General features: G+C 42.2%; 1 protein-coding gene across 1 annotated transcript in view; it reads left to right on the top strand.

Annotated features, from left to right (window-relative positions):
• mast2 (microtubule associated serine/threonine kinase 2) overlaps positions 1–21497 on the top strand; it is a gene marked incomplete in the record, with an annotated part of 55350 nt that overhangs the window by 5316 nt on the left and 28537 nt on the right. Inside the window, 4 exon segments of the mRNA XM_062415004.1 lie at positions 10742–10817; positions 15055–15075; positions 16462–16540; positions 19720–19863. Of these exon segments, the coding sequence (XP_062270988.1) occupies positions 16467–16540; positions 19720–19863 (218 nt within the window).

Below are 21497 nucleotides of genomic sequence, written 5' to 3' on the forward strand. Positions count from 1 at the left end.
AAACCATCTGAAAGGAGTGAATCATGTGACTTGTTATCATGTATCAATGTGATGATTGCAGGAATACTGATAGTAGTGAGACGGTCTATTACCTGAAACTGAAATTAAGTCCACACACTGCAGATATAAGTTTAACAGGATTTCAGGAGAGTGATGTTTCAAGCTTCTTCTCCTCCTTCTGAAGTCGGGAAGATTTGTGAAATATTTTAAGAGTTTAGTAAGTTGAGTGAAGGTTTATTGCAGGCGGGGAGTTCCGGTCCTCTGAAATGAGGCCAAAGCGGAAGTAACTTAAAACTGCATTCTATCAAAAGGCCACCAGGGGGCGACCATTTTGGTGTCAAAAGGACTTCCGTCTCTATACAAGTCAATGGAGAAATAACCAACTTCTCACTTGATTTCTAACCTCAGTAAACGTTTTCAAAATGTGTTTATGGTCTCAATCGCTAGTTTAAAGCCTTCTTCAATGCAGTATGATGTTCATTTGGGACATTTTGGCCTCCCTGATTTTATATGTGACGATAAAGCAGGGTATGCATTAGGGCGTGGCTACGTCGTGATTGACAGGTTGATTGGTTCACAGGTTCAGGAGGGCGCCTCATGCTCCTCCTGATGCCCATATAAGTAGAATCCATGCTTTTATTTTTTTACCCGGCATGCACCTGAAATTTTCAAGATGGCGCTGCTCAGATCCGATACTATTGGCTTCCGAGCAGCAGTCCACAAACCAATGGGTGACGTCACGGATGTTACGTCCATTTTATATACAGTCTATGGTTTATTGTTGCACTTAGATTGACTCTAATGCTGCAGTGAGCTCATGTTGCTCTCAGTTACAACAATAGACTCTCAGATTACAGCAGTTTCAACCGTCATAAAAGACACCAGATTCAAAAAAATGCATGTTTATAACTGTATTTTTCCAAAATGTGCATGCATATATTAACTAATCCTCAACTATTAAAGCAACTATTGCAACTGTAGCTTTCATCTTCTAAGAGTTGTCGTTATTATGTGAAAGAAAACATGCATTTACCTTCATTTTTTGAGGCTTATACAACACTTTAATGGCTACATATTCGGGTTGTAGGAAAGAAAAGCAGCTTTTGTCTGAATATTGAGTTTTAAATCATGTTCGTGAAGAGAAAGAAAAACAGAATTTTTTCGTCACACGTCATTTCATTCACACGTCAAAATGTTCTGCTATTCATTATGTGATTTCAGGTCAGCTGCAGGTCTCAGTCGTTTTCATTCAAGGCTAAAGACTTTTCTTTTTTTTGTCTGCAGCTGCTTTTGATTAAATGAAATCATTCATTTCATACACGACAATGTCACTTTTATGCTTTAATGTTATACCTGACTCACTCTTATTTCAGCTGGTTTTATTGACTTTTTAAATTGCATCTTAATGTCATGTCATAGTGTGTTTACTTTATTTCAATGCTTTTGATGTTTTATATGAAGCACATTGGAAAACCTGCCTTCACTGTTAACTGGACTTGGATTTTAAAGGCACTGCTTTGGGCTCAGTGAGAATATGATGTGATGTTTCTTTCAGTTTATCGACTACATTTTAAGTCAATTTGTGAAAATGTGAACAAAAGATGAAAAGATATTAACCTTCGTGTCGTCCTCCCGGGTCAAATTGACCCCGTCTGTTTTGACGGTTCCTTCTTTCCTCCCTTCCTTCCTTCCGTCTTTCCTTCCTCCCTCCCTCTTTCTCTCTTTCCTTCTTCTCTTTCTTTCCTTCCTCTCTTTTTACTCCCTTCCTTCTTTCCTTCCTCCATCCCCCTTTTTTCCTTCCTTCTGTCCTTCCTTCTTCCCTTCCTTCTATCCTTCCTCCATCCCCCTTTCTTCCTTCCTTCTGTCCTTCCTTCCTCCCTCCCTCCTTCTGTCCTTCCTTCTTTCCTTCCTTCCTTCCTTTCCTCCCTCCCTCCTTCTCTCTTTCTTTCCTTCCTCTCTTTTTCCTCCCTTCCTTCTTTCCTTCCTCCCTCTTTCTTTCCTTCCTTCCTTCCTTCCTTCCTTCCTTTCCTCCCTCCCTCCTTCTCTTTCTTTCCTTCCTCTCTCTTTCCTCCCTTCCTTCTTTCCTTTCTCCCTCCCTCCTTCTTTCCTTCCTTCCTTCCTTCCTTGACTCGAGGACAACAGGAGGGTTAAATAATAAAAACTTGGCAGCCAGTTTGTGGTCTTAGTTTGATGCAGGATCCACCATACTCCAAGTCCTTCTTTTGCTCCATTCTTCCATCTCTTTCCTTCCTTTTTTGTTTTCTTTCCTCCTCGTCCTGCTGTCTCCGTCTCCCATCCTCCAGACTGCTGTGGCTGCTGTGTTGCCATGGTAACACCACCGCCACCAGTCTCACAGTCCGCCCGCCTCTTAGTCCTGTCTGTCCCTGCTAAAGAAGCAAAAACACCTGCTAATTAAACATCGATAATTAACGTTGCTGTTGATTTATTGTCTCTCCTGTAGCTTTAGAGCCACCTGCGCAGTGAAATGAAGCTTTATTCTCCCTTCTGAATGATTCAGTGTTGGAATAAAAGCTTTAAATGAAGTGAAGTGTTGGTATCGCCCTCCTCAGAGACCTAAAATACCACCGAAAGCTTCGTCTAGTGTGAGCCGAGGCTGTGATATCTCACTGTCAGCTGGCACTTAACTGATTAATATGCACCACTGGAAGCTATTAAACCTTTCCCCCTTCGTTCCCAGCGGCCGTCTCAAAGCTGTAGATGATTGCCTTTTTTGTTTTGCTTCTCTTCTCTTTCTCTCAATCACTCTCTCGCTCTCTCTCTTACCCCTAATCACGAGTTTCATCATGGTTTCAATCTTTCAGCCATTTAGCGTTAATCAAATGGAGATTCCTCAAAGTCTAATATCCTGAGGGGCTGATGAGGCTCAATCCTCTTCAAAAATGACTTTTTATTAAACGTTGAAAGTCTGCCTAAAAGCCTCATTCCCTCTCTCAGCGCCACTGATTTCCCCCCCGCCCCCCATTCTTGTCTTCTGTAACCTCTGCTTTCTTTTCTCTCTTTCTTTTCTTTCCACTCACCCTGAACTTTCCTTTCTCCTCCTGGCTGACAGCGAGCTGTTACTCGGTAAAGGTCAGGCGATGATTGGCAGCTGTGTGTGTGTGTGTGTGCGTGTGTATGTGTGTGTGTGTGTGTGTGTGTGTGTGTGTGTGTGTGTGCTCTGACTTCTGATGAATCCTGTCAAACAATCCACCCTTCATCTTTGTCACGGTGATGAAGGAGCGAGTGAAAGACAGCAGGGGGAATCAATCTTTCCTCTGGTTCGGGTTCTTGTCACACACACTCACAATTCAGACAAAATACAACTTTTTCTTTTTGTCTTTTCTAGCCCCATCCCCAATTATAACCGTATGTTGTTATCCCAACCGCGCACTCTCTTCCCCGGAGAGTCGGCGAGGAGGGAAGCGAGACCGACGAGCCACAAAGCAGATATTACATTTGCATGTGTCTCATGTCGCTGATATATTTCTTCTCGAGTCTTTTTCCTAAAGTAGGTCACCGTCACTGCAGTTTGCAGCTCACAAACCTTCTCGAAAATTTGACAGCGTAGCAGCTTGTTACCTGTTTGTGACGAGACCGCCCAACCAGACACATGCACGGCTATAATTTACATTTCAATTGGTCTAAAAAAAATTCCCCATGGTGATTTTTTATTTTATTCTCTTGAAAAGAAAGAAGTGGAAATTGATTTGATTTTCTCCTGGAACCAATCTGACTATGTGAACATGCTTGAAGTGACTCATTTTGGACTCCTCGTAGACTTCATGATAGAAAATGAAGCAAGACGAGTGTCGAGTTCAGTGCAGGAACGAGTGACCCCAGATACTCTGGATTATAGTTGGCAGACGGCGGTGTGCTGGCTGTGTGTGACTTCTGTGAGCGGTGACAGATTGTAGGTCAGAGGGTTAAAAAAACAAACAGATGGGTAACAAACACTGTCTCTGCAATAATAGCTTAGTAGTTCTCTGAAAGAAGGATCTCGGACGAGCCCCCAAAGGCTCAAATACCAAATATACTAATGGACTTAACACCAAGAGAATTTGATTAGATTTATATGTGAACAAGCTTGAAGTCACTCTGGACTTCTTGTTGACTTCTTGGTAGAAATGAGGCAGACGAGTTGCAAGTTAAGTGCCTAACGAGTGACCTCAGATACTCTGGATCATAGTTGGCAGACGATGTGTTGGACGTGTATGACATCTGTGATCAGTGACAGATTGTGGGTCAGATGGGCATCAAATGCTGTCTTTGAATAACAGCTGATAGCCGATAGTTACAGTATGGCTGGTTCAAACAACAAACATACAAATTGACTTAACACCAGGAGACATTGATCAGATTTATATGTGAATATGCTTGAATTCACTCACTTGGGACCCCTTGTGGACTTCTTGGTAGAAATGAGGCAGACGAGTGTCGAGTTAAGTGCTGTAACGAGTGACCTCAGATACTCTGGATCATAGTTGGCAGACGATGTGTTGGTCGCGTATGACATCTGTGATTGGTGACAGTTTGTGGGTCAGATGGGTATCAAATGCTGTCTCTGAAATACAGCTGATAGCCCATAGTTACAGTATGGCTCCATCGCCAAACATACAAATGGACACAACACCAAGAGAAATTGATTAGATTTATATGTGAGCATGCTTGAAGTCACTCTGGACCTCTTGTTGACTTCTTGGTAGAAATGAGGCAGACAAGTGGTTTTTGACATTATGCAGTGTCGAGTTCAACGCCAAAATGAGTGACCTCAGATACTCTGGATTATAGTTGGAAGACGATGTGTTGGACATGTATGACATCTGTGATCGGTGACAGATTGTGGGTCAGATGGGTATCAAATGCTGTCTCTGAAGTAATACCTGATAGCCGATAGTTACAGTACAGCTGGTTCAAACAACAAACATACAAATGGACAGAACACCAGGAGAAATTGATTAGATTTATATGTGAGCATGCTTGAAGTCACTCTTGACTTCTTGTTGACTTCTTGGTAGAAATGAGGCAGACGAGTGTCGAGTTAAGTGCTGTAACGAGTGACCTCAGATACTCTGGATCATAGTTGGCAGACGATGTGTTGGTCGCGTATGACATCTGTGATTGGTGACAGATAGTGGGTCAGATGGGTATCAAATGCTGTCTCTGAAATACAGCTGATAGCCCATAGTTACAGTATGGCTCCAACGCCAAACATACAAATGGACACAACACCAGGAGAAATTGATTAGATTTATATGTGAGCATGCTTGAAGTCACTCTGGACCTCTTGTTGACTTCTTGGTAGAAATGAGGAAGACAAGTGGTTTTTGACATTATGCAGTGTCGAGTTCAACGCCAAAATGAGTGACCTCAGATACTCTGGATCATAGTTGGCAGACGATGTGTTGGACGTGTATGACATCTGTGATCAGTGACAGATTGTGGGTCAGATGGGTATCAAATGCTGTCTCTGAAATAACAGCTGATAGCCGATAGTTACAGTACAGCTGGTTCAAACAACAAACATACAAATGGACTTAACACCAGGAGACATTGATCAGATTTATATGTGAACAGGCTTGAAGTCACTCATTTGGGACCCCTTGCGGACTTCATGGTAGAAATGAGGCAGAAGAGTGGTTTTTGACATTACGGAGTATCGAGTTCAGTGCTGTAACGAGTGACCTCAGATACTCTGGGTCATAGTTGGCAGACGATGTGTTGGACGTGTATGACATCTGTGATCGGTGACAGATTGTGGGTCAGATGGGTATCAAATGCTGTCTCTGAAGTAATACCTGATAGCCGATAGTTACAGTATGGCTGGCTCCAACGCCAAACAGGAGAAATTGATTAGATTTATATGTGAACAAGCTCAAAGTCACTCTGGATTTCTTGGTAGAAATGAGTATAAAGTTCAGTGCTGTAACGAGTAACCTCAGATACTCTGGATTATAGTTGGCAGACGATGTGTTGGATGTGTATGACATCTGTGATCGGTGACAGATTGTGGGTCAGATGGGTATCAAATGCTGTCTCTGAATAACAGCTGATAGCCGATAGTTACAGTACGGCTGGCTCCAACGCCAAACTCTGGACCTCTTATTGACTTCATGGTAGAAATGGGCCAGATGAGTGGTTTTTGACATTATGCAGTGTAGAGTTCAACACTGTAACAAGTGACTTTATATACTCTGGATGATAGTTGGTGGATGGCGTGTTGGACGTGTATAAAGCTGGTTGTTGGTATTCGATACCTGAGAGTAGATGTTTCTGTGATGATCTTGAAGATACAAAGATGAGGTGAATCAGGAGTTCTTTCTTAATGCAGACAGCATGCAGGATAGACAGTTTTGAGTTTTTTGAGTGTGATATATGTGTCGGTTGTTCAATGTCTGGTGGTGTTTGTGCAGTATGTGTGTATTTATATGTTTCTCAATGTTTGGTGGTGTTTTGACAGATTGTGAAAACGAATTTCTCCACAGGACAATAAAGGCTATCTATCGATCTTTTGATGATACACGGCAACCGAGAGTAAACAGCATTATATAGTCTTGCAGGCATGTCAGGTATTTCCTAAGAAGTAACCTAAACAGAATATGATCTATGCATATGGGGCCCTGCCAAGTATTCTTATCCAATGTGTCGGTATTTTCCAGTAATCTTAGAAAGTCTGGCGCCAGAACATGATCAACTGACAATACCAGGTACCAAATGTGGAAGACAGACATGAAAAACCTACTAACAATACCTTTTAAGGTATCGACCAAAATGAATTGATATCAAGTAGTATCTAAACGTCCCCCGTCAAACGATACCTGCAATGGATCCTTTCTGCACCCAGAGCTAGAAAATATGACTATTTGTATGGACTTGCTCACAGCCAATCAACAGCAAGCGTTCTTGGATTTAATGCACATGTGATTGGCTCACTGCCACAGCAGCTACAACCCGTCTGTGGTGGTGAAGTCGTGGTGAATTTGAGTTAGCGCGCTTAGCAGTTCAGCAGCCAAGATGCCACCTAAACGCTGTAAAGTGTGTCTACACTACACGCCTGTTACACCAGATAAAAGACAGAGAGATAAATGTGTTAATGGGAATCTAATGAAGTACTCAGTTGGTATCAGAATCACTTTAAGGGGACATGGATTGCTGCTGGTATTGTACTTTTTTTTAAATAATACCCAGCCTTAGACGTGTATGACCTTTGTGAAGGGTACCAAAAGCCATCTCTGAAATAATAGCTGAGTATTTGTGTGAAAAGAGGGAACGAGCCCTTCTCACTATATTTAAGTGTCTCTCCGAAACTGAGGCCCACAGACAGAGTCTCAATATAAACACATACATCTTTTATCCCTGACAGTGTTATAAACTCAAACACACCAGTTTACACATCACTGCTGTGTGTGATTTGGATTTTTCTGTCACCGAAACGAGCCTCAGTTTAACTAACAGCGCTCTAACACACACACACACACACACACACACACACACACACACACACACACACACTTAGCTTTAACAGTAAAGTGTGACCGAGCCTGCTAACAGCACCACCGAGACCATCTGTGTGTCTTTTTAAAAAGTACAACTCACAGCGGACACTAACAAGCCTCTGTGGCACTAATAACACACATGTACTGGTAGAGATATGTGCATACATGTTCTGCACCGCAGCTACAGACAGATTCCCAACTGACAGAAAGCAAATGTTCATATTAATATTTGAGTTCCTGCTCTGTCCAGACGCGCTGCTGCTGCGGAGGAAAATGCATAATTGATGCGGGAAATGTCCGACTGCTTAATCTCTTCCCTCATGTTTCTGAAGCCGGCAGCATTTCTCTCCTATCAGTCTATGTGTGTGTGTGTGTGTGTGTGTGTGTGTGTGTGTGTGTGTGTGTGTGTGTCGCCCTTTCACCCTCGCTGTCTCCCCTCCGGTGAATTATTAGTCACACGCTGTGTTTCCATGCAGACTGGCTGTCCTTGAATGTTCGTATCTTATGCTCTGTTTGAATGAAGGTGTCAGCGTGCCTATTAAATAATCTCAGGTTTATTCAGAAAGAGGATCATCTTGTCTCGCAGCGTCACATTCATCCTCCGCAGTGGATCATTCAGATGTTTTTATGTTCACTTTATCCCACACAGATATATTTACTGTCAGAACCAGACGCTTCACTTAGATCACAGACGTCCAAGTTAGATAATCAGTTAAAGCGCAGACGGAGCAGAAACATCCTCTAAATAAATAATGAAATAATACGCTATTGCTTGAATTCTGTCAACTCCGTCAGACACACAAAAAATGCTGCAATTCATGTAAATTTAATGAATTTTGTCCTACAAGGAATATTCAAGAGGTACTACGGACCATGGTGAAGAAAAACAACTAATTTGTAATCTTGATTGTTGCCGGTTAATATCATAGACTGTCTATAAGAAATGGACGTAACATCCGTGACGTCACCCATTGGTTTGTGGACTGCTGCTCGGAGGCCAATAGTATCGGATCTGAGCAGCGCCATCTTGAGAATTTCCGGTGCATGCTGGGAAAAATAAAAACACAGATTCTACTTATATGGGCATCAGGAGGAGCATGAGGCGCCCTCCTGAACCTGTGAACCAATCAACCTGTCAATCACAACGTAGCCACGCCCTAATGCATACCCTGCTTTATCGTCACATATAAAATCAGGGAGGCCAAAATGTCCCAAATGAACATCATACTGCATTGAAGAAGGCTTTAAACTAGCGATTGAGACCATAAACACATTTTGAAAACGTTTACTGAGGTTAGAAATCAAGTGAGAAGTTGGTGAATTCTCCATTGACTTGTATAGAGACGGAAGTCCTTTTGACACCAAAACGGTCGCCCCCTGGTGGCCTTTTGATAGAATGCAGTTTTAAGTTACTTCTCCGTTGGCATCATTTCAGAGGACCGGAACTCCCCGCCTGGTTAATATGGACAAAATCTCAGTATAATTTGTGATAGTACAATGTTTACCACAAAATTCTGAGAGGCACATTTATAAGTCAAATGCATCATTCTCGTGCACTGTGACAGCTAAATTAAGAGGTAATATCTATAAAAAAATATTTTAAAATGTGTGCAATTTTGTGTTTTAGTAATTTAACTACTGGTTGTATAGCTATGAATGGCGATGACACACCAATAAAGCACAGGAAAGACATTTTTACCAGTTAATAAATGTTCCAAACAAACCATCAACAAAAGACCTGTCTAGGAGGAAATGGAGGAGAAGTAATGGGAGAAGAAGGAGGAGGAGGAAGCAGAAAATGTAGAAGAGGAAGAAGGAGGAGGAGAAGTAGAAGAAAAAGAAGAAAGAGAAGGAAAATGAGTAGAAGGAGGAGAAAAGAAGGAGGAGGAGGAAGCAGAAAATGTAGAAGAGGAAGAAGGAGGAGGAGATGTAGAAGAAAAAGAATAAAGAAGGAAAATGAGTAGAAGGAGGAGGAGGAAGCAGAACACGTAGAAGAGGAAGAAGGAGGAGGATAAGTAGAAGTAGAAGAAAAAGAAGAAAGAGAAGGAAAATGAGAAGAAGGAGAAAAGAGGAGGAGAAAAGAAGGAGGATGAGGAAAAAGAAGAAGAAGAGACCCTGCAGGACTTGTTGATGTCATTCAGTGCATTGCTCAGCCTGTCCATATTTCAGCTCTGAAACACAGAAAGCAGAAGTGATTATAGAAGTTCAACTAGTTCACTGGGGCAGAGTAGCAGCTCTGGTGCAGGGTTAGATGCTTTACTGAACATGTTGGAGAGAGTACAGACATGTTTGGCTCACTGTGAAATTGTGGTGGCACAAATTAGACTATGGTGGGCCGCAACAGTCTGAATAATTAAAGAGGAAACACTGCAGTACTGAACATAATCACTTTACTGTAAAGCAGCCTTTAATCCAAAACACATTTTGGTCAGTGATGTTTTTTAGTGTCCATGTGGTTTAGTTTAAATTTAAAGGGTTAAAATGTGAAAATAAACGTATGAATAACTTGCACACATTCTTTTTTTGTGGACCCAGCATCAAATTTCTGCTTTTAATCCATTTTGAGAGAATATATTAGAGGATTATGGCAAAAATGTCTAAGTGGTGTAACCATAAAAACTTTGTACCGAATAATTCAACTTGCTTAAAAACAATAAATAGTCAATAAAACACCATATCAACTAGTTTGGCATGATCTTACATTATAACTTTATATTAAATAAAGCTAATGGAATACTATTGTTCTACATATTACATTTACTCTGGTTACCATGGAGATCAGGAACAGGCTTTCTTTCTTTCTTTCCCTCTCTTCTTCCTCCGTTATTCTTTCTTTCCTCCTTTCTTTCTCTCTCCTCCTACTTCTTGTTCTTTCTCTTCTTCCTCCTTTTTTTCTTTCTTTCTTTCTCCTTTATCTTTCTTTCTTTCCTTCCTTCTTTCTTTCCTTCTTCCTCCCTTTTTTCCCTCTTTCTTTCTCTTCTACTCCTACTTCTTGTTCTTTCTTTCTTTCTTTCTTTCTCTCCTTCTTCCTTTCTTTTTCTTCCTCCTACATCTTCTATTAGAGCTGTAGTTAGATTCTGAGCACTTGTAGGAATTCGACAAAAAACACTATGAAAAAGTGACTGAATTTATATGAAAATGACAATATTTATTATTATTATTATTATTATTATTATTATTTATATTCAGTACTAACCTGTTGTTCTCCTCTCTCTCTCTCTCTCTCTCTCTCTCTCTCTCTCTCTCAGGTACGAGCCCTTTGGACAGCCCTCGCAACTTCTCCCCCAACACAGCTGCTCACTTCTCCTTCGTTCCTGCACGCAGGTGAGACACACGAGCAAACACACACACACACACACACACACAAACACACACACACATTTAACCATTTTGAGGTGTTTCTCTTCACTTCACAGTTCGAGTTTCGCCCAAATAAAAAGTTCCAGCCCAGTTTTTAATCACAAACATCGGCTGTGTGATTGCAGCTGCTTCTCTTTATTGGCCAAAACACTTCAGCAGCATCACACATTGAAAAGCTTAAATGTTCAGACTCTTTGTTTCACTTCTTTGATCAGACACATCCTGATGTGAGACAGGAGTTGAGGCAGCTTTGCTAAGAACATTAAACACAGATTCTCTTTGAAGTCTGACACAAGATGTTAAATGATAAAATAAGATAGCGCTGAGGTCATGTTCCTGGTGTTTCTCTAGGAATTACACCTGACGTATATTCAGAGGATGATGTCAGCACAGTTTTACTTCATATATATTTCAATCTGACATAAGTGATGTACTTAAAACTTGAATGAAACTGAACTTAACATGATGAGAGTATTTTTAAAATCTGGATTATATTCTTTAACCCTCCTGTTGTCCTCGAGTCAAGGAAGGAAGGGAGGAAGAATGAAGGAAGGGAGGAAAGGAAAGGGAGGAAAAAGGAAGGAAGGGAGGAAGAAGGAAGGAAGGGAGGAAAGGAAAGGGAGGAAAAAGGAAGGAAGGACAGGAGGAAGGAAGGGAGGAAGAAGGAAGGAAGGGAGGGAAGAAGGAAGGAAGGAAGGAAGGAAAGGAGGAAGGGAGGAAGAAGGAAGGAAAGGAGGGAGGAAGAAGGAAAGAAAGGAAAGAAGGGAGGAAGGAAGGTAGGAGGGAGGGAGGAAAAGAGGAAGGAAAGAAGGACAGGTGAAAAAAGGAAAGGAGGAAGGTAGGGGGAGGAAAGAAAGAGAGAAGGAGGGAGGGAGAAAAGAAGGAAGGAAGGAAGGAAGGAAGGAAAGGAGGAAGGGAGGAAGAAGGAAGGAAAGGAGGGAGGGAGGAAGGAAGGGAGGAAGAAGGAAGGAAAGGAGGGAGGAAGGAAGAAGGAAAGAAAGGAAAGAAGGGAGGAAGGAAGGAAGGTAGGAAGGAGGGAGGAAAAGAGGAAGGAAAGAAGGACAGGTGAAAAAAGGAAAGGAGGAAGGTAAGGGGAGGAAAGAAAGAGAGAAGGAGGGAGGGAGAAAAGAAGGAAGGAAGGAAGGAAGGAAGGAAGGACAGAAGCAAGGAAGAAAGGGGATGGAGGAAGAGAGGAAAGAAAGAAAGAGAGAAGGAGGGAGGGAGGAAGAAAACAAAGAGAGAAGGAGGGAGGAAGGAAGGAAGGAAGGGAGGAAAGAAGGAACAGTCAAAACAGACGGGAGGACGACAGGAAGGTTAAATTGAAGTAAAAATTCCAAATTAAACCTTTTTAGTTAACGTTCAGAAAGAAAAACATCAGGAATAAATTGAGGGACATTTGTTCACTTTATTGTATTTTCCACATTCAGTATTTACTGTGCATGAATGTGTTGATGCGTCGGTGCGGGAACTTAGAAAAACACACTAAAAAGAAACCAACCTGCCACTTAGTCTGAGAGTAGCTTTCATTTTGAAAACTGAAATTAAAATAAAGCCCTATAATCAGACAGGAAGTGGAGAGTTTGAGCCCAAAGAGTTCAGCCTCTAATGTTGATATGCTGTGAAACGCCTCGGCCTTCAGAGACGAGCTGCTACTGCTACTGATGATGATGATGGTAGTGATGATGGTGGTGATGATGATGATAGTGTGTGTGAGGCAGGCAGACGAGGAGGCGGATGATCACTCTGACGCTGTCACTCAAACCCGGGATTAATAAACCTCTTATCAGGCCGAGCTCTCAGCACAGATAGTAATTACTGAGAGGGGAGAGGGAGGACGTGTGTGTGTGTGTGTGTGTGTGTGTGTGTGTGTGTTTTAGTGTGTGAGCATTTATGTATGAACCTGAATGAACCTTTAATATATACACAAGTTTAATAAAATGCAGACTGAAAGCTTCAAAGAGCCACAGAATGAAAAACAAATCAATAAAACTTCAAATAGATTAACCATTAAAAACATGATGCACCAATTTACTGCAAACCTGATGATGCACACCTTTGCTCGTCGTTCTGGACTTAATTTGTTTCCATGACGACATCATCAAACATTGCATGGCAGCAGCGCAGCGGCCAGAGTGAAGCATTAACGTTGATCTGAAGTGGAAATCCCTCAGTGTCCGGCTGCTGACCTCAGAGCTGCTGCTGCTGCTGCTGCTGTGACAACAGCGCCCCCCTGTGGTGGAGTTTAATACAAGAGAACTCACACACTTCTGCTTAACCCTCCTGTTGTCCTCGAGTCAAGGAAGGAAGGAAAGGAGGGAGGAAGAAGGAAGGAAGGAAAGGAGGGAGGAAGAAGGAAGGAGGTGAGGAAGCAGGTAGGGAGGAAGAAGGAAGACAAGGAAGGAGGGAGGAAGGAAGAAGGAAGGAGGGAGGGAGGGAGGGAGAAAGGAAAAGAGGTAGGTAGGAAAGAAGGAAAGGGACAGAGGAAAGGAGGGAAGAAGGAAGGAAGAGGGGGGATAGAAGGAGGGAGGGGGGATAGAAGGGAGGAAGGAAAGGAACGAAGGTAGGACGGCGGGAGGGAGGAAAAAAGATAGGAGGGAGGAAGGAAAGAAGGACAGAAGAAAAAAGGAAGGGAGGAAGAAAGCAGGGAAGGAAAGAAGGAGGGAGGGAGGAAGGAAGGACAGAAGGAAGGAAGAAAAAGGGATGGAGGAAGGAAAGGTCAATTTGGCCCAGGAGGACGACATTAATTATTGTTAAGAGGGATGAGAGAAATATTTTAAATTAGCAGTTTAAATAAGAATATATATATACTGAATATAAATCTGTATGCAGCAGGTGTGGAGATGCACACATGAACATATATATAAAAATCTAAACACCACACTAGGGTAAATATTATAACCCAAATGCCCTCAGCCTTGTTTTGTTTTATATTATGTTAAAAAAAAAAAAGCTTAATAAATTCTGTTATCAGTCTGAAGTCTGAATCCTGCAGAAATATGTAAATGTGACTCTAGTGTTGAAGATGATGACAGAAGTGAAGACTGTTATTTGTCTGCCTGAAGACTCATTATACACTCATCTTCTTTTCTTTCTTTTTATTATTTATTTTTTTCCTTTTTGCACTCAGATGCATTATTCATGGGAGGAGTTGTCTTTTAGTGAAATGTGATTTATTCGCCTCTTTATGATGGAGGATATGTCTCATTTAATGCAGATTAATCCTTCATCATGAAGGTTATAATGTTCAGTTTTTATTCATATTGTTGATTTATATTATGGTTATTTTTGGAGGCTTCAGTTTGTATGATTTAAAACAGACTAAATGTGTCTTTAACGTTTTTAATAGGTCAGTTTTAATTATTCTATCATTCATAAATTTTCTCCTCAGCTTTAGTTTTATAAGCAAAGAGAAACTGATGTTAAATAATTGACAATTTAAGGATGTATTATAAGTTTAACAGCTTTTTTAACCCTGCTGTTGTCCTCGAGTCAAGGAAGGAAGGAAGGGAGGAAGAAGGAAGGAAGGGGAGGAGGAAGGAAGGAAAAGAGGAAGGAAGGGAAGAAGGAAGGAAGGAAGGGAGGAAGGAAGGAAGAAAGGAAGGAAGGGAGGGAGAAGAAGGAAGGAAAGGAGGAAGGAATGATGGAAAGGAGGAAGAAGGAAGGAATGAAAGGAGAGAGGAAGAAAGGAGGGAGGAAAGAAAGAGAAGGAGGGAAGGAGGAAGGAAGGTAGGAGGAAGGAAAGGAAGGAAGGGAGGAAGGAAGGACAGAAGGAAGTCCTTCGAAGGTTAAAGGAAATTGTAGCACAAATTTTCTATAAAACTTAAATTAAATCTGCCTCCTCTAATTAATCTACTGATTAATATATTTAGAGCTTTCTTTATTTATTTATACTTTAATAATTAGTTGATTAGTTGATTAAACTCATTATTTATGAAATAATATGAACCATGAAAGCTCAATTAAAAGATTAGGTAATAAACTTATAACTAGATTTTAACTCTACTATCTATAAGACATAGTGTGTGTGTGTGTGTGTGTGTGTGTGTGTGTGTGTGTGGTGTGTGTCTGTTGTGTGTGTGTGTGTGTGTGTGTGTGTGTGTGTGTCTGTGTGTCTGTGTGTGTGTGTGTGTGTGTGTGTGTGTGTGTGAGCAGCTAAAAAAAGAAAAGAAATAAAAAGAAACCCTGTCTTGTCTCCTCACAGTCACGGACACAGGGCTGACAGGTAACCTCAGTTTTGACCTTTGACCTTTTTAAACCAGCCTCACATTTACTCCTCACTCCTCCTCCCTGCTGTCACCTCCTTCACCTCCTTCCTGCTGTCACCTCCTTCACCTCCCTCCTGCTGTTACCTCCTTCCTGCTGTCACCTCCTCCTGCTGTCACCTCCTTCACCTCCTTCCTTCTGTCACCTCCTTCACCTCCTTCCTGCTGTCACCTCCTTCACCTCCTTCCTGCTGTCACCTCCTTCACCTCCTTCCTTCTGTCACCTCCTCCCTCTCTCTGTCCTGCATGGCTGAGCAATGCACTGAATGACATCAACAAGTGCTGCAGGGTCTCTTCTTCTTCTCCTCATCTGTCCTTCTACTTCTTTCTCTTTCTCCTCCTCCTCCTCTTTTCTCCTCCTTTTCCTTCTTCTCCTCCTCCTTCTTCTCCCATTACTTCTCCTTCCTTTCCTCCTTCCTACTCCTTCTTGTTTCTCCTTCTTCTCCCTATCCTCCTCCTCCTCTTCTTCTTCTTCTCGCCCTTCTTCTCCTTCTCCTCCTCCTCATTCTCCTCTCTCCTTCTCCCTTTTCTTCTTCCCCTTCCACTTACCTCCCTTCTCTTCCTCTCCTCCACCTGCTCATCCTCCTCCTTCCTCTCCTGCTCCTCCTCCTACTGCTCCTCCTCCTCTTCCTCCTTCCTCTCCTCCTCCTCCTCCTCCTCCTATAACAATAACAGCAGTCTCCTCCTTTAATGACTCCAGTCCTGAACACTTTGAAGCAGACAGTGCAGCAGAGATATGGATGCTCCTCATGCCTTTGCCTCCTCCTCCTCCTCCTCAGTCCTCCTCCTCCTCAGTCTGTGTGCTCCTCCTCAGTGCTCCTCCTCTGTGTGCTCCTCCTGTTTGCATTGTTCCTCCTTCAACTCAATCCCTTGTTTTTTAATGCTGAATGTGAAGCTGCTGCATCCTGTTAACTCATCTACTGTTGTTATTGTTTATTTCATGTGTTAATATATTCATCCTTCTCTCTCTCTCTCTCTCTCTCTCTCTCTTCTCTCTCTCTCTCTTCTCTCTCTCTCTCTTTCTTCTCCTTATCTCTCTCTCTGTCTCTCTCTCTCTCTGTCCCTCTCTCTCTCTCTCTTTCTCTCCTTCTCTCTCCCTCTCTCTTTCTCTCTCTCTTTCTCTCACTCTCTCTCTTCTCTCTCTCTGTCTCTCTTTCTCTTTCTCTCTCTGTCTCTCTCTCTCTCTCTCTGGCTCTCTCTCTTTCTCTCACTCTCTCTCTTCTCTCTCTCTGTCTCTCTCTCTTTCTCTCTCTCTTTCTCTCTCTTTCTCTCACTCTCTCTCTCTCTCTCTCTCTCTCTTTCTCTCTCCCTCTCTCTCTCTCTCTTCCTTTCCTCCCCCTCTCCAGGACGGATGGCAGACGCTGGTCTCTGGCCTCCTTACCTTCCTCTGGATATGGAACCAACACTCCCAGCTCCACCGTCTCGGTAAATATCTTTTTATTCTGTTTTTATCTCGTTCTGTTTGTTTTCTCGTGTTAAACTGAAAGTTACGCGCAGAGCTGTAAAGCCCACACATCTTTACTCCTCCTCCTCATCCTGCTCCTCCTCCTCCTCCTCCTCCTCCTCCTCCTCCTCATCCTGCTCCTCCTTCTTCTCCTTCTTCTAAACCTTCTTCCTTTTCTTCTTCCACTTCTCTCTTGTCTTTTTCCTTCTCCTCCTCCTGCTCATCTTCCTCCTCCTCCTCCTCCTCTTGCCCCTGCTCCTCCTCCTCCTTCATCTCCTCCTCCTCCTCTTTCTCCTTCCTCCTACTTCTCCCTTCTTCATTTTATTCTTCCTCTTCCACTTCTCTCTTCTCTTAATCTTCTCCTTCTCCTCTTCTTCCTTTTCTTCTCCTTCTCTTTCTCCTTCCTCCTCCTCCTCCTTCTTCTTCCTTTTCTTCTTAATCTTCTCCTACTTCCTTTCCCTCCTCCCTCCTTCTCTCCCTCCTTCCTTCCTCTCTCTACTCCTTTCTGTCCTCCCTCCTTCCTCTCCTCCTCCCTCCTCCTCCCTCCTTCCTCTCCCTCCTTCCTCCTCCCTCCTTCCTCTCCCTCCTCTCTCCTCCCTCATTCCTCCTCCTCCCTCCTTCCTCTCCCTGCTCTCTCCTCCTCTCCCTCCCTCCTTCCTCTCCTCCTCCCTCCTCCCTCCTTCCTCTCCCTCCTTCCTCTCTCTACTCCTCTCTCTCCTCCCTCCTCTCTCCTTTCTTTCTCCTTCCTCTCCCTCCTTCCTCCTCCTCCTCCCTCCTCCTCTCCCTCCTTCCTCCTCCCTCCTTCCTCTCCCTCCTGTAGTTCTGCTCAGTAGTCTGCAGCTTGTAGAAACGACTCAGCTTCAAACACAGAGGAGCTTTTTAATTCTTTTTAGCTTCGAGTCGACGTATTCTGGTAAATAAAATAAAAAGGACTCTGTTATTATTGAATAGAGGATTTGAGTGTCAGAATAAACCTCTAAAGTTTTTCAATAACATCATTTTTTGAGTTATTTGAAGAAAAGAAAGATACTCCAGAGGCAGATTCAGGGGCGGTTGAAGTGTCAGAATAATGGAGGAAAACTGCTTCGTGGTTAAAGATGATATAAAAAGAAAAGAAGAGAGAGAGAGGAAAGGTGGAGCTGCTTAAATACATTTTTTTTATGGGTTGTGAATGGATTAATGAAGAGAAACACTCACTCGCTCCATCGTCTTCAGCTTCAGACGAGGAAAAGTGTCCAATAAGCTGCCTTTATTTCATTTAGTGGATTATTTAACCATTTCCAATTTAGTGTGCATCAAAATAACTTAAATATAAAATGTATCATCGATGGTAACCTGAATGTCTCATGAAGGCAGCAGGAGACACAATAATAATAATATTAATAATAAATGTATTTATGCACCTTTTATACATGAAGTGTAATAAAACAAAACAAACAAGCACATGAAGTAGAATTCAACAGCATAGGTTAAAAAAACAGATTTTAAAAAGGAAACAAATCTAAAACACATTTAAATAATATTCCTACTTTATCTGAACCCTCCTCGATTTCTGCTTATTTACCCGAATCTAACTCAGTCTTAACCTACCAGAAGCTCCAGTGCAAGCTAACCTGGCCTAGTCTAGCTCCCACCTGCCCTCCTCCTCTTCCTCTTCCACCTCCTCTTCCTCATTATTCTTCTCCTCCTCCTGCTCCTCTTTCTCCTTCCTCCTACTTCTCCTTCTTCCTTTTCTTCTTCCTCTTCCACTTCTCTCTTCTATTAATTTACTCCTTCTCATCTACCTATCTCCTTTTCTTCCTTTTATTCTCCATCACCTTTTCTTTCTCCTTCCTCCTCCTTCTCCTCCTCCTTCTCCTTCTTCTTCCTCTTCCACTTCTCTCTTCTCTTAATCTTCTTCGTCATCCTCCTCCTTCTTATTCTTCCTTCTACTTCTTCTCATCCTCCTCCTTCATTTTCTTATTTCTCTTCTCCCTTTCCTCCTCCTCCTCCCTCTTCTCCTCCTCCTCCCTCTCCTCTTCCTACTTCTCCTTCTTCTTCCTCTTCCACTTCCTTTCTTTTCTTAATCTTTTTCCTCATCCTCCTCCTTCTTATTCTTCCTTCTCTTCTACCTCTCTTCCCAATCTTCTCCCTCTCCTTCTCCCTCTCCTCTTCCTACTTCTCCTTCTTCTTCCTCTTCTTCTTCCTCTTCCACTTCTCTCTTCTCTTAATCTTCTCTTCTCATCTACCTATCTCCTTTTCTTCCTTTTATTCTCCTTCTCCTTCCCTTTCTCCTTCCTCCTCCTTCTCCTTCTCCTTCCTCTCCACTTCTCTCTTCTCTTAATCTTCTTCCTCATCCTCCTCCTTCTTATTCTTCCTTCTACTTCTTCTCATCGTCCTCCTTCATTTTCTTATTTCTCTTCTCCCTTTCCTCCTCCTCCTCCCTCTCCTCCTCCTCCTCCTCCCTCTCCTCCTCCTCCTCCTCCCCCTCCTCTTCCTACTTCTCCTTCTTCTTCCTCTTCCACTTCTCTCTTTTCTTAATCTTCTTCCTCATCCTCCTCCTTCATTTTCTTCTTTCTCTTTTACCTCTCTTCCCAATCTTCTCCCTCTCCTTCTCCCTCTCCTCTTCCTACTTCTCCTTCTTCTTCCTCTTCTTCCTCTTCCACTTCTCTCTTCTCTTAATCTTCTCCTTCTCCTCTTCCAATCTCTTCTTCCTTTTATTCTCCTTCTCTTTCTCTTTCCTCCTCCTTCTCCTTCTTCTTCCTCTTCCACTTCTCTCTTTTCTTAATCTTCTTCCTCATCCTCCTCCTTCTTATTCTTCCTTCTACTTCTTCTCATGCCTCCTCCTTCATTTTCGTATTTCTCTTCTCCCTTTCCTCCTCCTCCCTCTCCTCCTCTTCCTCCCCCTCCTCTTCCTACTTCTCCTTCCTCCTCCTTCTCCTTCTTCTTCCTCTTCCACTTCTCTCTTTTCTTAATCTTCTTCCTCATCCTCCTCCTTCATTTTCTTCTTTCTCTTCTACCTCTCTTCCCAATCTTCTCCCTCTCCTCTTCCTACTTCTCCTTCTTCTTCCTCCTCCTCTTCCTCCTCCTCCTCCTCCTCTTTCCCCCCCCTCCCGCCGCAGCAGCAGTAGCTCCAGTGCTGGTTGTAATCTGTGCTCCCTCTGTGCTCCTCCTCTCACAGTCCTCCTGTTCATCTCAGGAGAAGCTGCACCAGCTGCCCTTCCAGCCGACGCCGGACGAGCTTCACTTCCTCACCCAAACACTTCAGCTCCGAGAGCATCACGGACGAGGAGGGACGCCGCTCCCCCGCCATGAGACCGCGCTCTCCCGCAGCCTCAGGTAGGAAGCTGGAGGAGACACACCTGATAGTTTATAAAACACTGTGTGAAGGTTCGTCTGTGTGTCTGCAGCCAATCAGCACACCTCAATGTGCAAGAAAAAGACACTAAACATCATTTAAAATGTAAAATTCAATGTTTACAATTAAAATACAACATGCAAATATCAGCAAACATGAAATACAACATAATAAAATGCTTTTTTCTTTACTTCACACATGAAATAACATTAAAAACATGCATCATAAAGCTTATTTCTCTTATAAAATCTTCATATTATATGTTTTTAAATGTAGTTTAGTTGCAGCAGTATGTTAGATATGACTTGTGGCTGTTTCAGAGGAACACATTACATTCAGCTCTGCTCTGGATCTGCAGTCATAATGTTATTAAGTGTTTATTAAGTGGAGCTCACCTCACTAAGCTGTATTTACAACTTCTGACTGCTGCAAACTTCACCTTAAAAAACTACATCATGCTTCATATTTCATAGAAGAAGAAGAAAACACCAGTCACATGCATCAGCAGAGTGGAAGTTGTAATAAAATCCAGTTTATTAGTTTTATCTTATTTAGTGTTTTATTAAATCAGTCGTACACACACACACACAACACTGTCTGACTTCTGTCTGTGGACGTGTTGCTATGGTGATAGTGTGAGCAAAATACAGCAAAATGTGTTTTTATTAGGGTTGGGTATCTTTCACATTAGAGTCCCAAAATTCCTACTTTATTTATTTTTTGCTTATTTATTTTGATCATTTTAAAACAATATGAACGTATGCACATATAAAAATAGACTTTTATTGTCAAACACAGTTATTCACAGTACAATATGTAACTGTCCTGCAAAGATAAAGATGGGTTTAACACACACAAAAATAATTGAAACAAAAGAATAAAGATTTAAATAGAAATAGAAAGGATGCAATTATTAGAAAGAAAATGTGAGACAAATATATCCAGTGTACAAATTAGATAAATATTCATTAATTAATATATAAAACAGTGAAAAACAACATGCAACAATTCGCTCCGAAATCACTGAAAGAACTACAACGGAGTATTTGGGCCAGACTAAGAGAACTTAGTATAGTATCGGATCTGAGCAGCGCCATCTTGAAATTTTCAGGTGCATGCTGGGAAAAAAATAAAAACACGGATTCTACTTATATGGGCATCAGGAGGAGCATGAGGCGCCCTCCTGAACCTGTGAACCAATCAACCTGTCAATCACGACGTAGCCACGCCCTTATGCATACCCTGCTTTATCGTCACATATAAAATCAGGGAGGCCAAAATGTCCCAAATGAACATCATACTGCATTGAAGAAGGCTTTAAACTAGCGATTGAGACCATAAACACATTTTGAAAACGTTTACTGAGGTTATAAATCAAGTGAGAAGTTGGTGAATTCTCCATTGACTTGTATAGAGACGGAAGTCCTTTTGACACCAAAACGGTCGCCCCCTGGTGGCCTTTTGATAGAATGCAGTTTTAAGTTACTTCCGTGTTGGCCTCATTTCAGAGGACCAGAACTCCCCGCCTGGTTAAAATGAGGAATGTTGAGCATCTTGTGAAGTTATACTCAGGTATCGGTAAATAAGGAAATACTTCATCT

Source organism: Scomber scombrus, unplaced genomic scaffold, assembly GCF_963691925.1.
Source record: "Scomber scombrus unplaced genomic scaffold, fScoSco1.1 SCAFFOLD_141, whole genome shotgun sequence".
NCBI classification, from domain to species: Eukaryota; Metazoa; Chordata; class Actinopteri; order Scombriformes; family Scombridae; genus Scomber; species Scomber scombrus.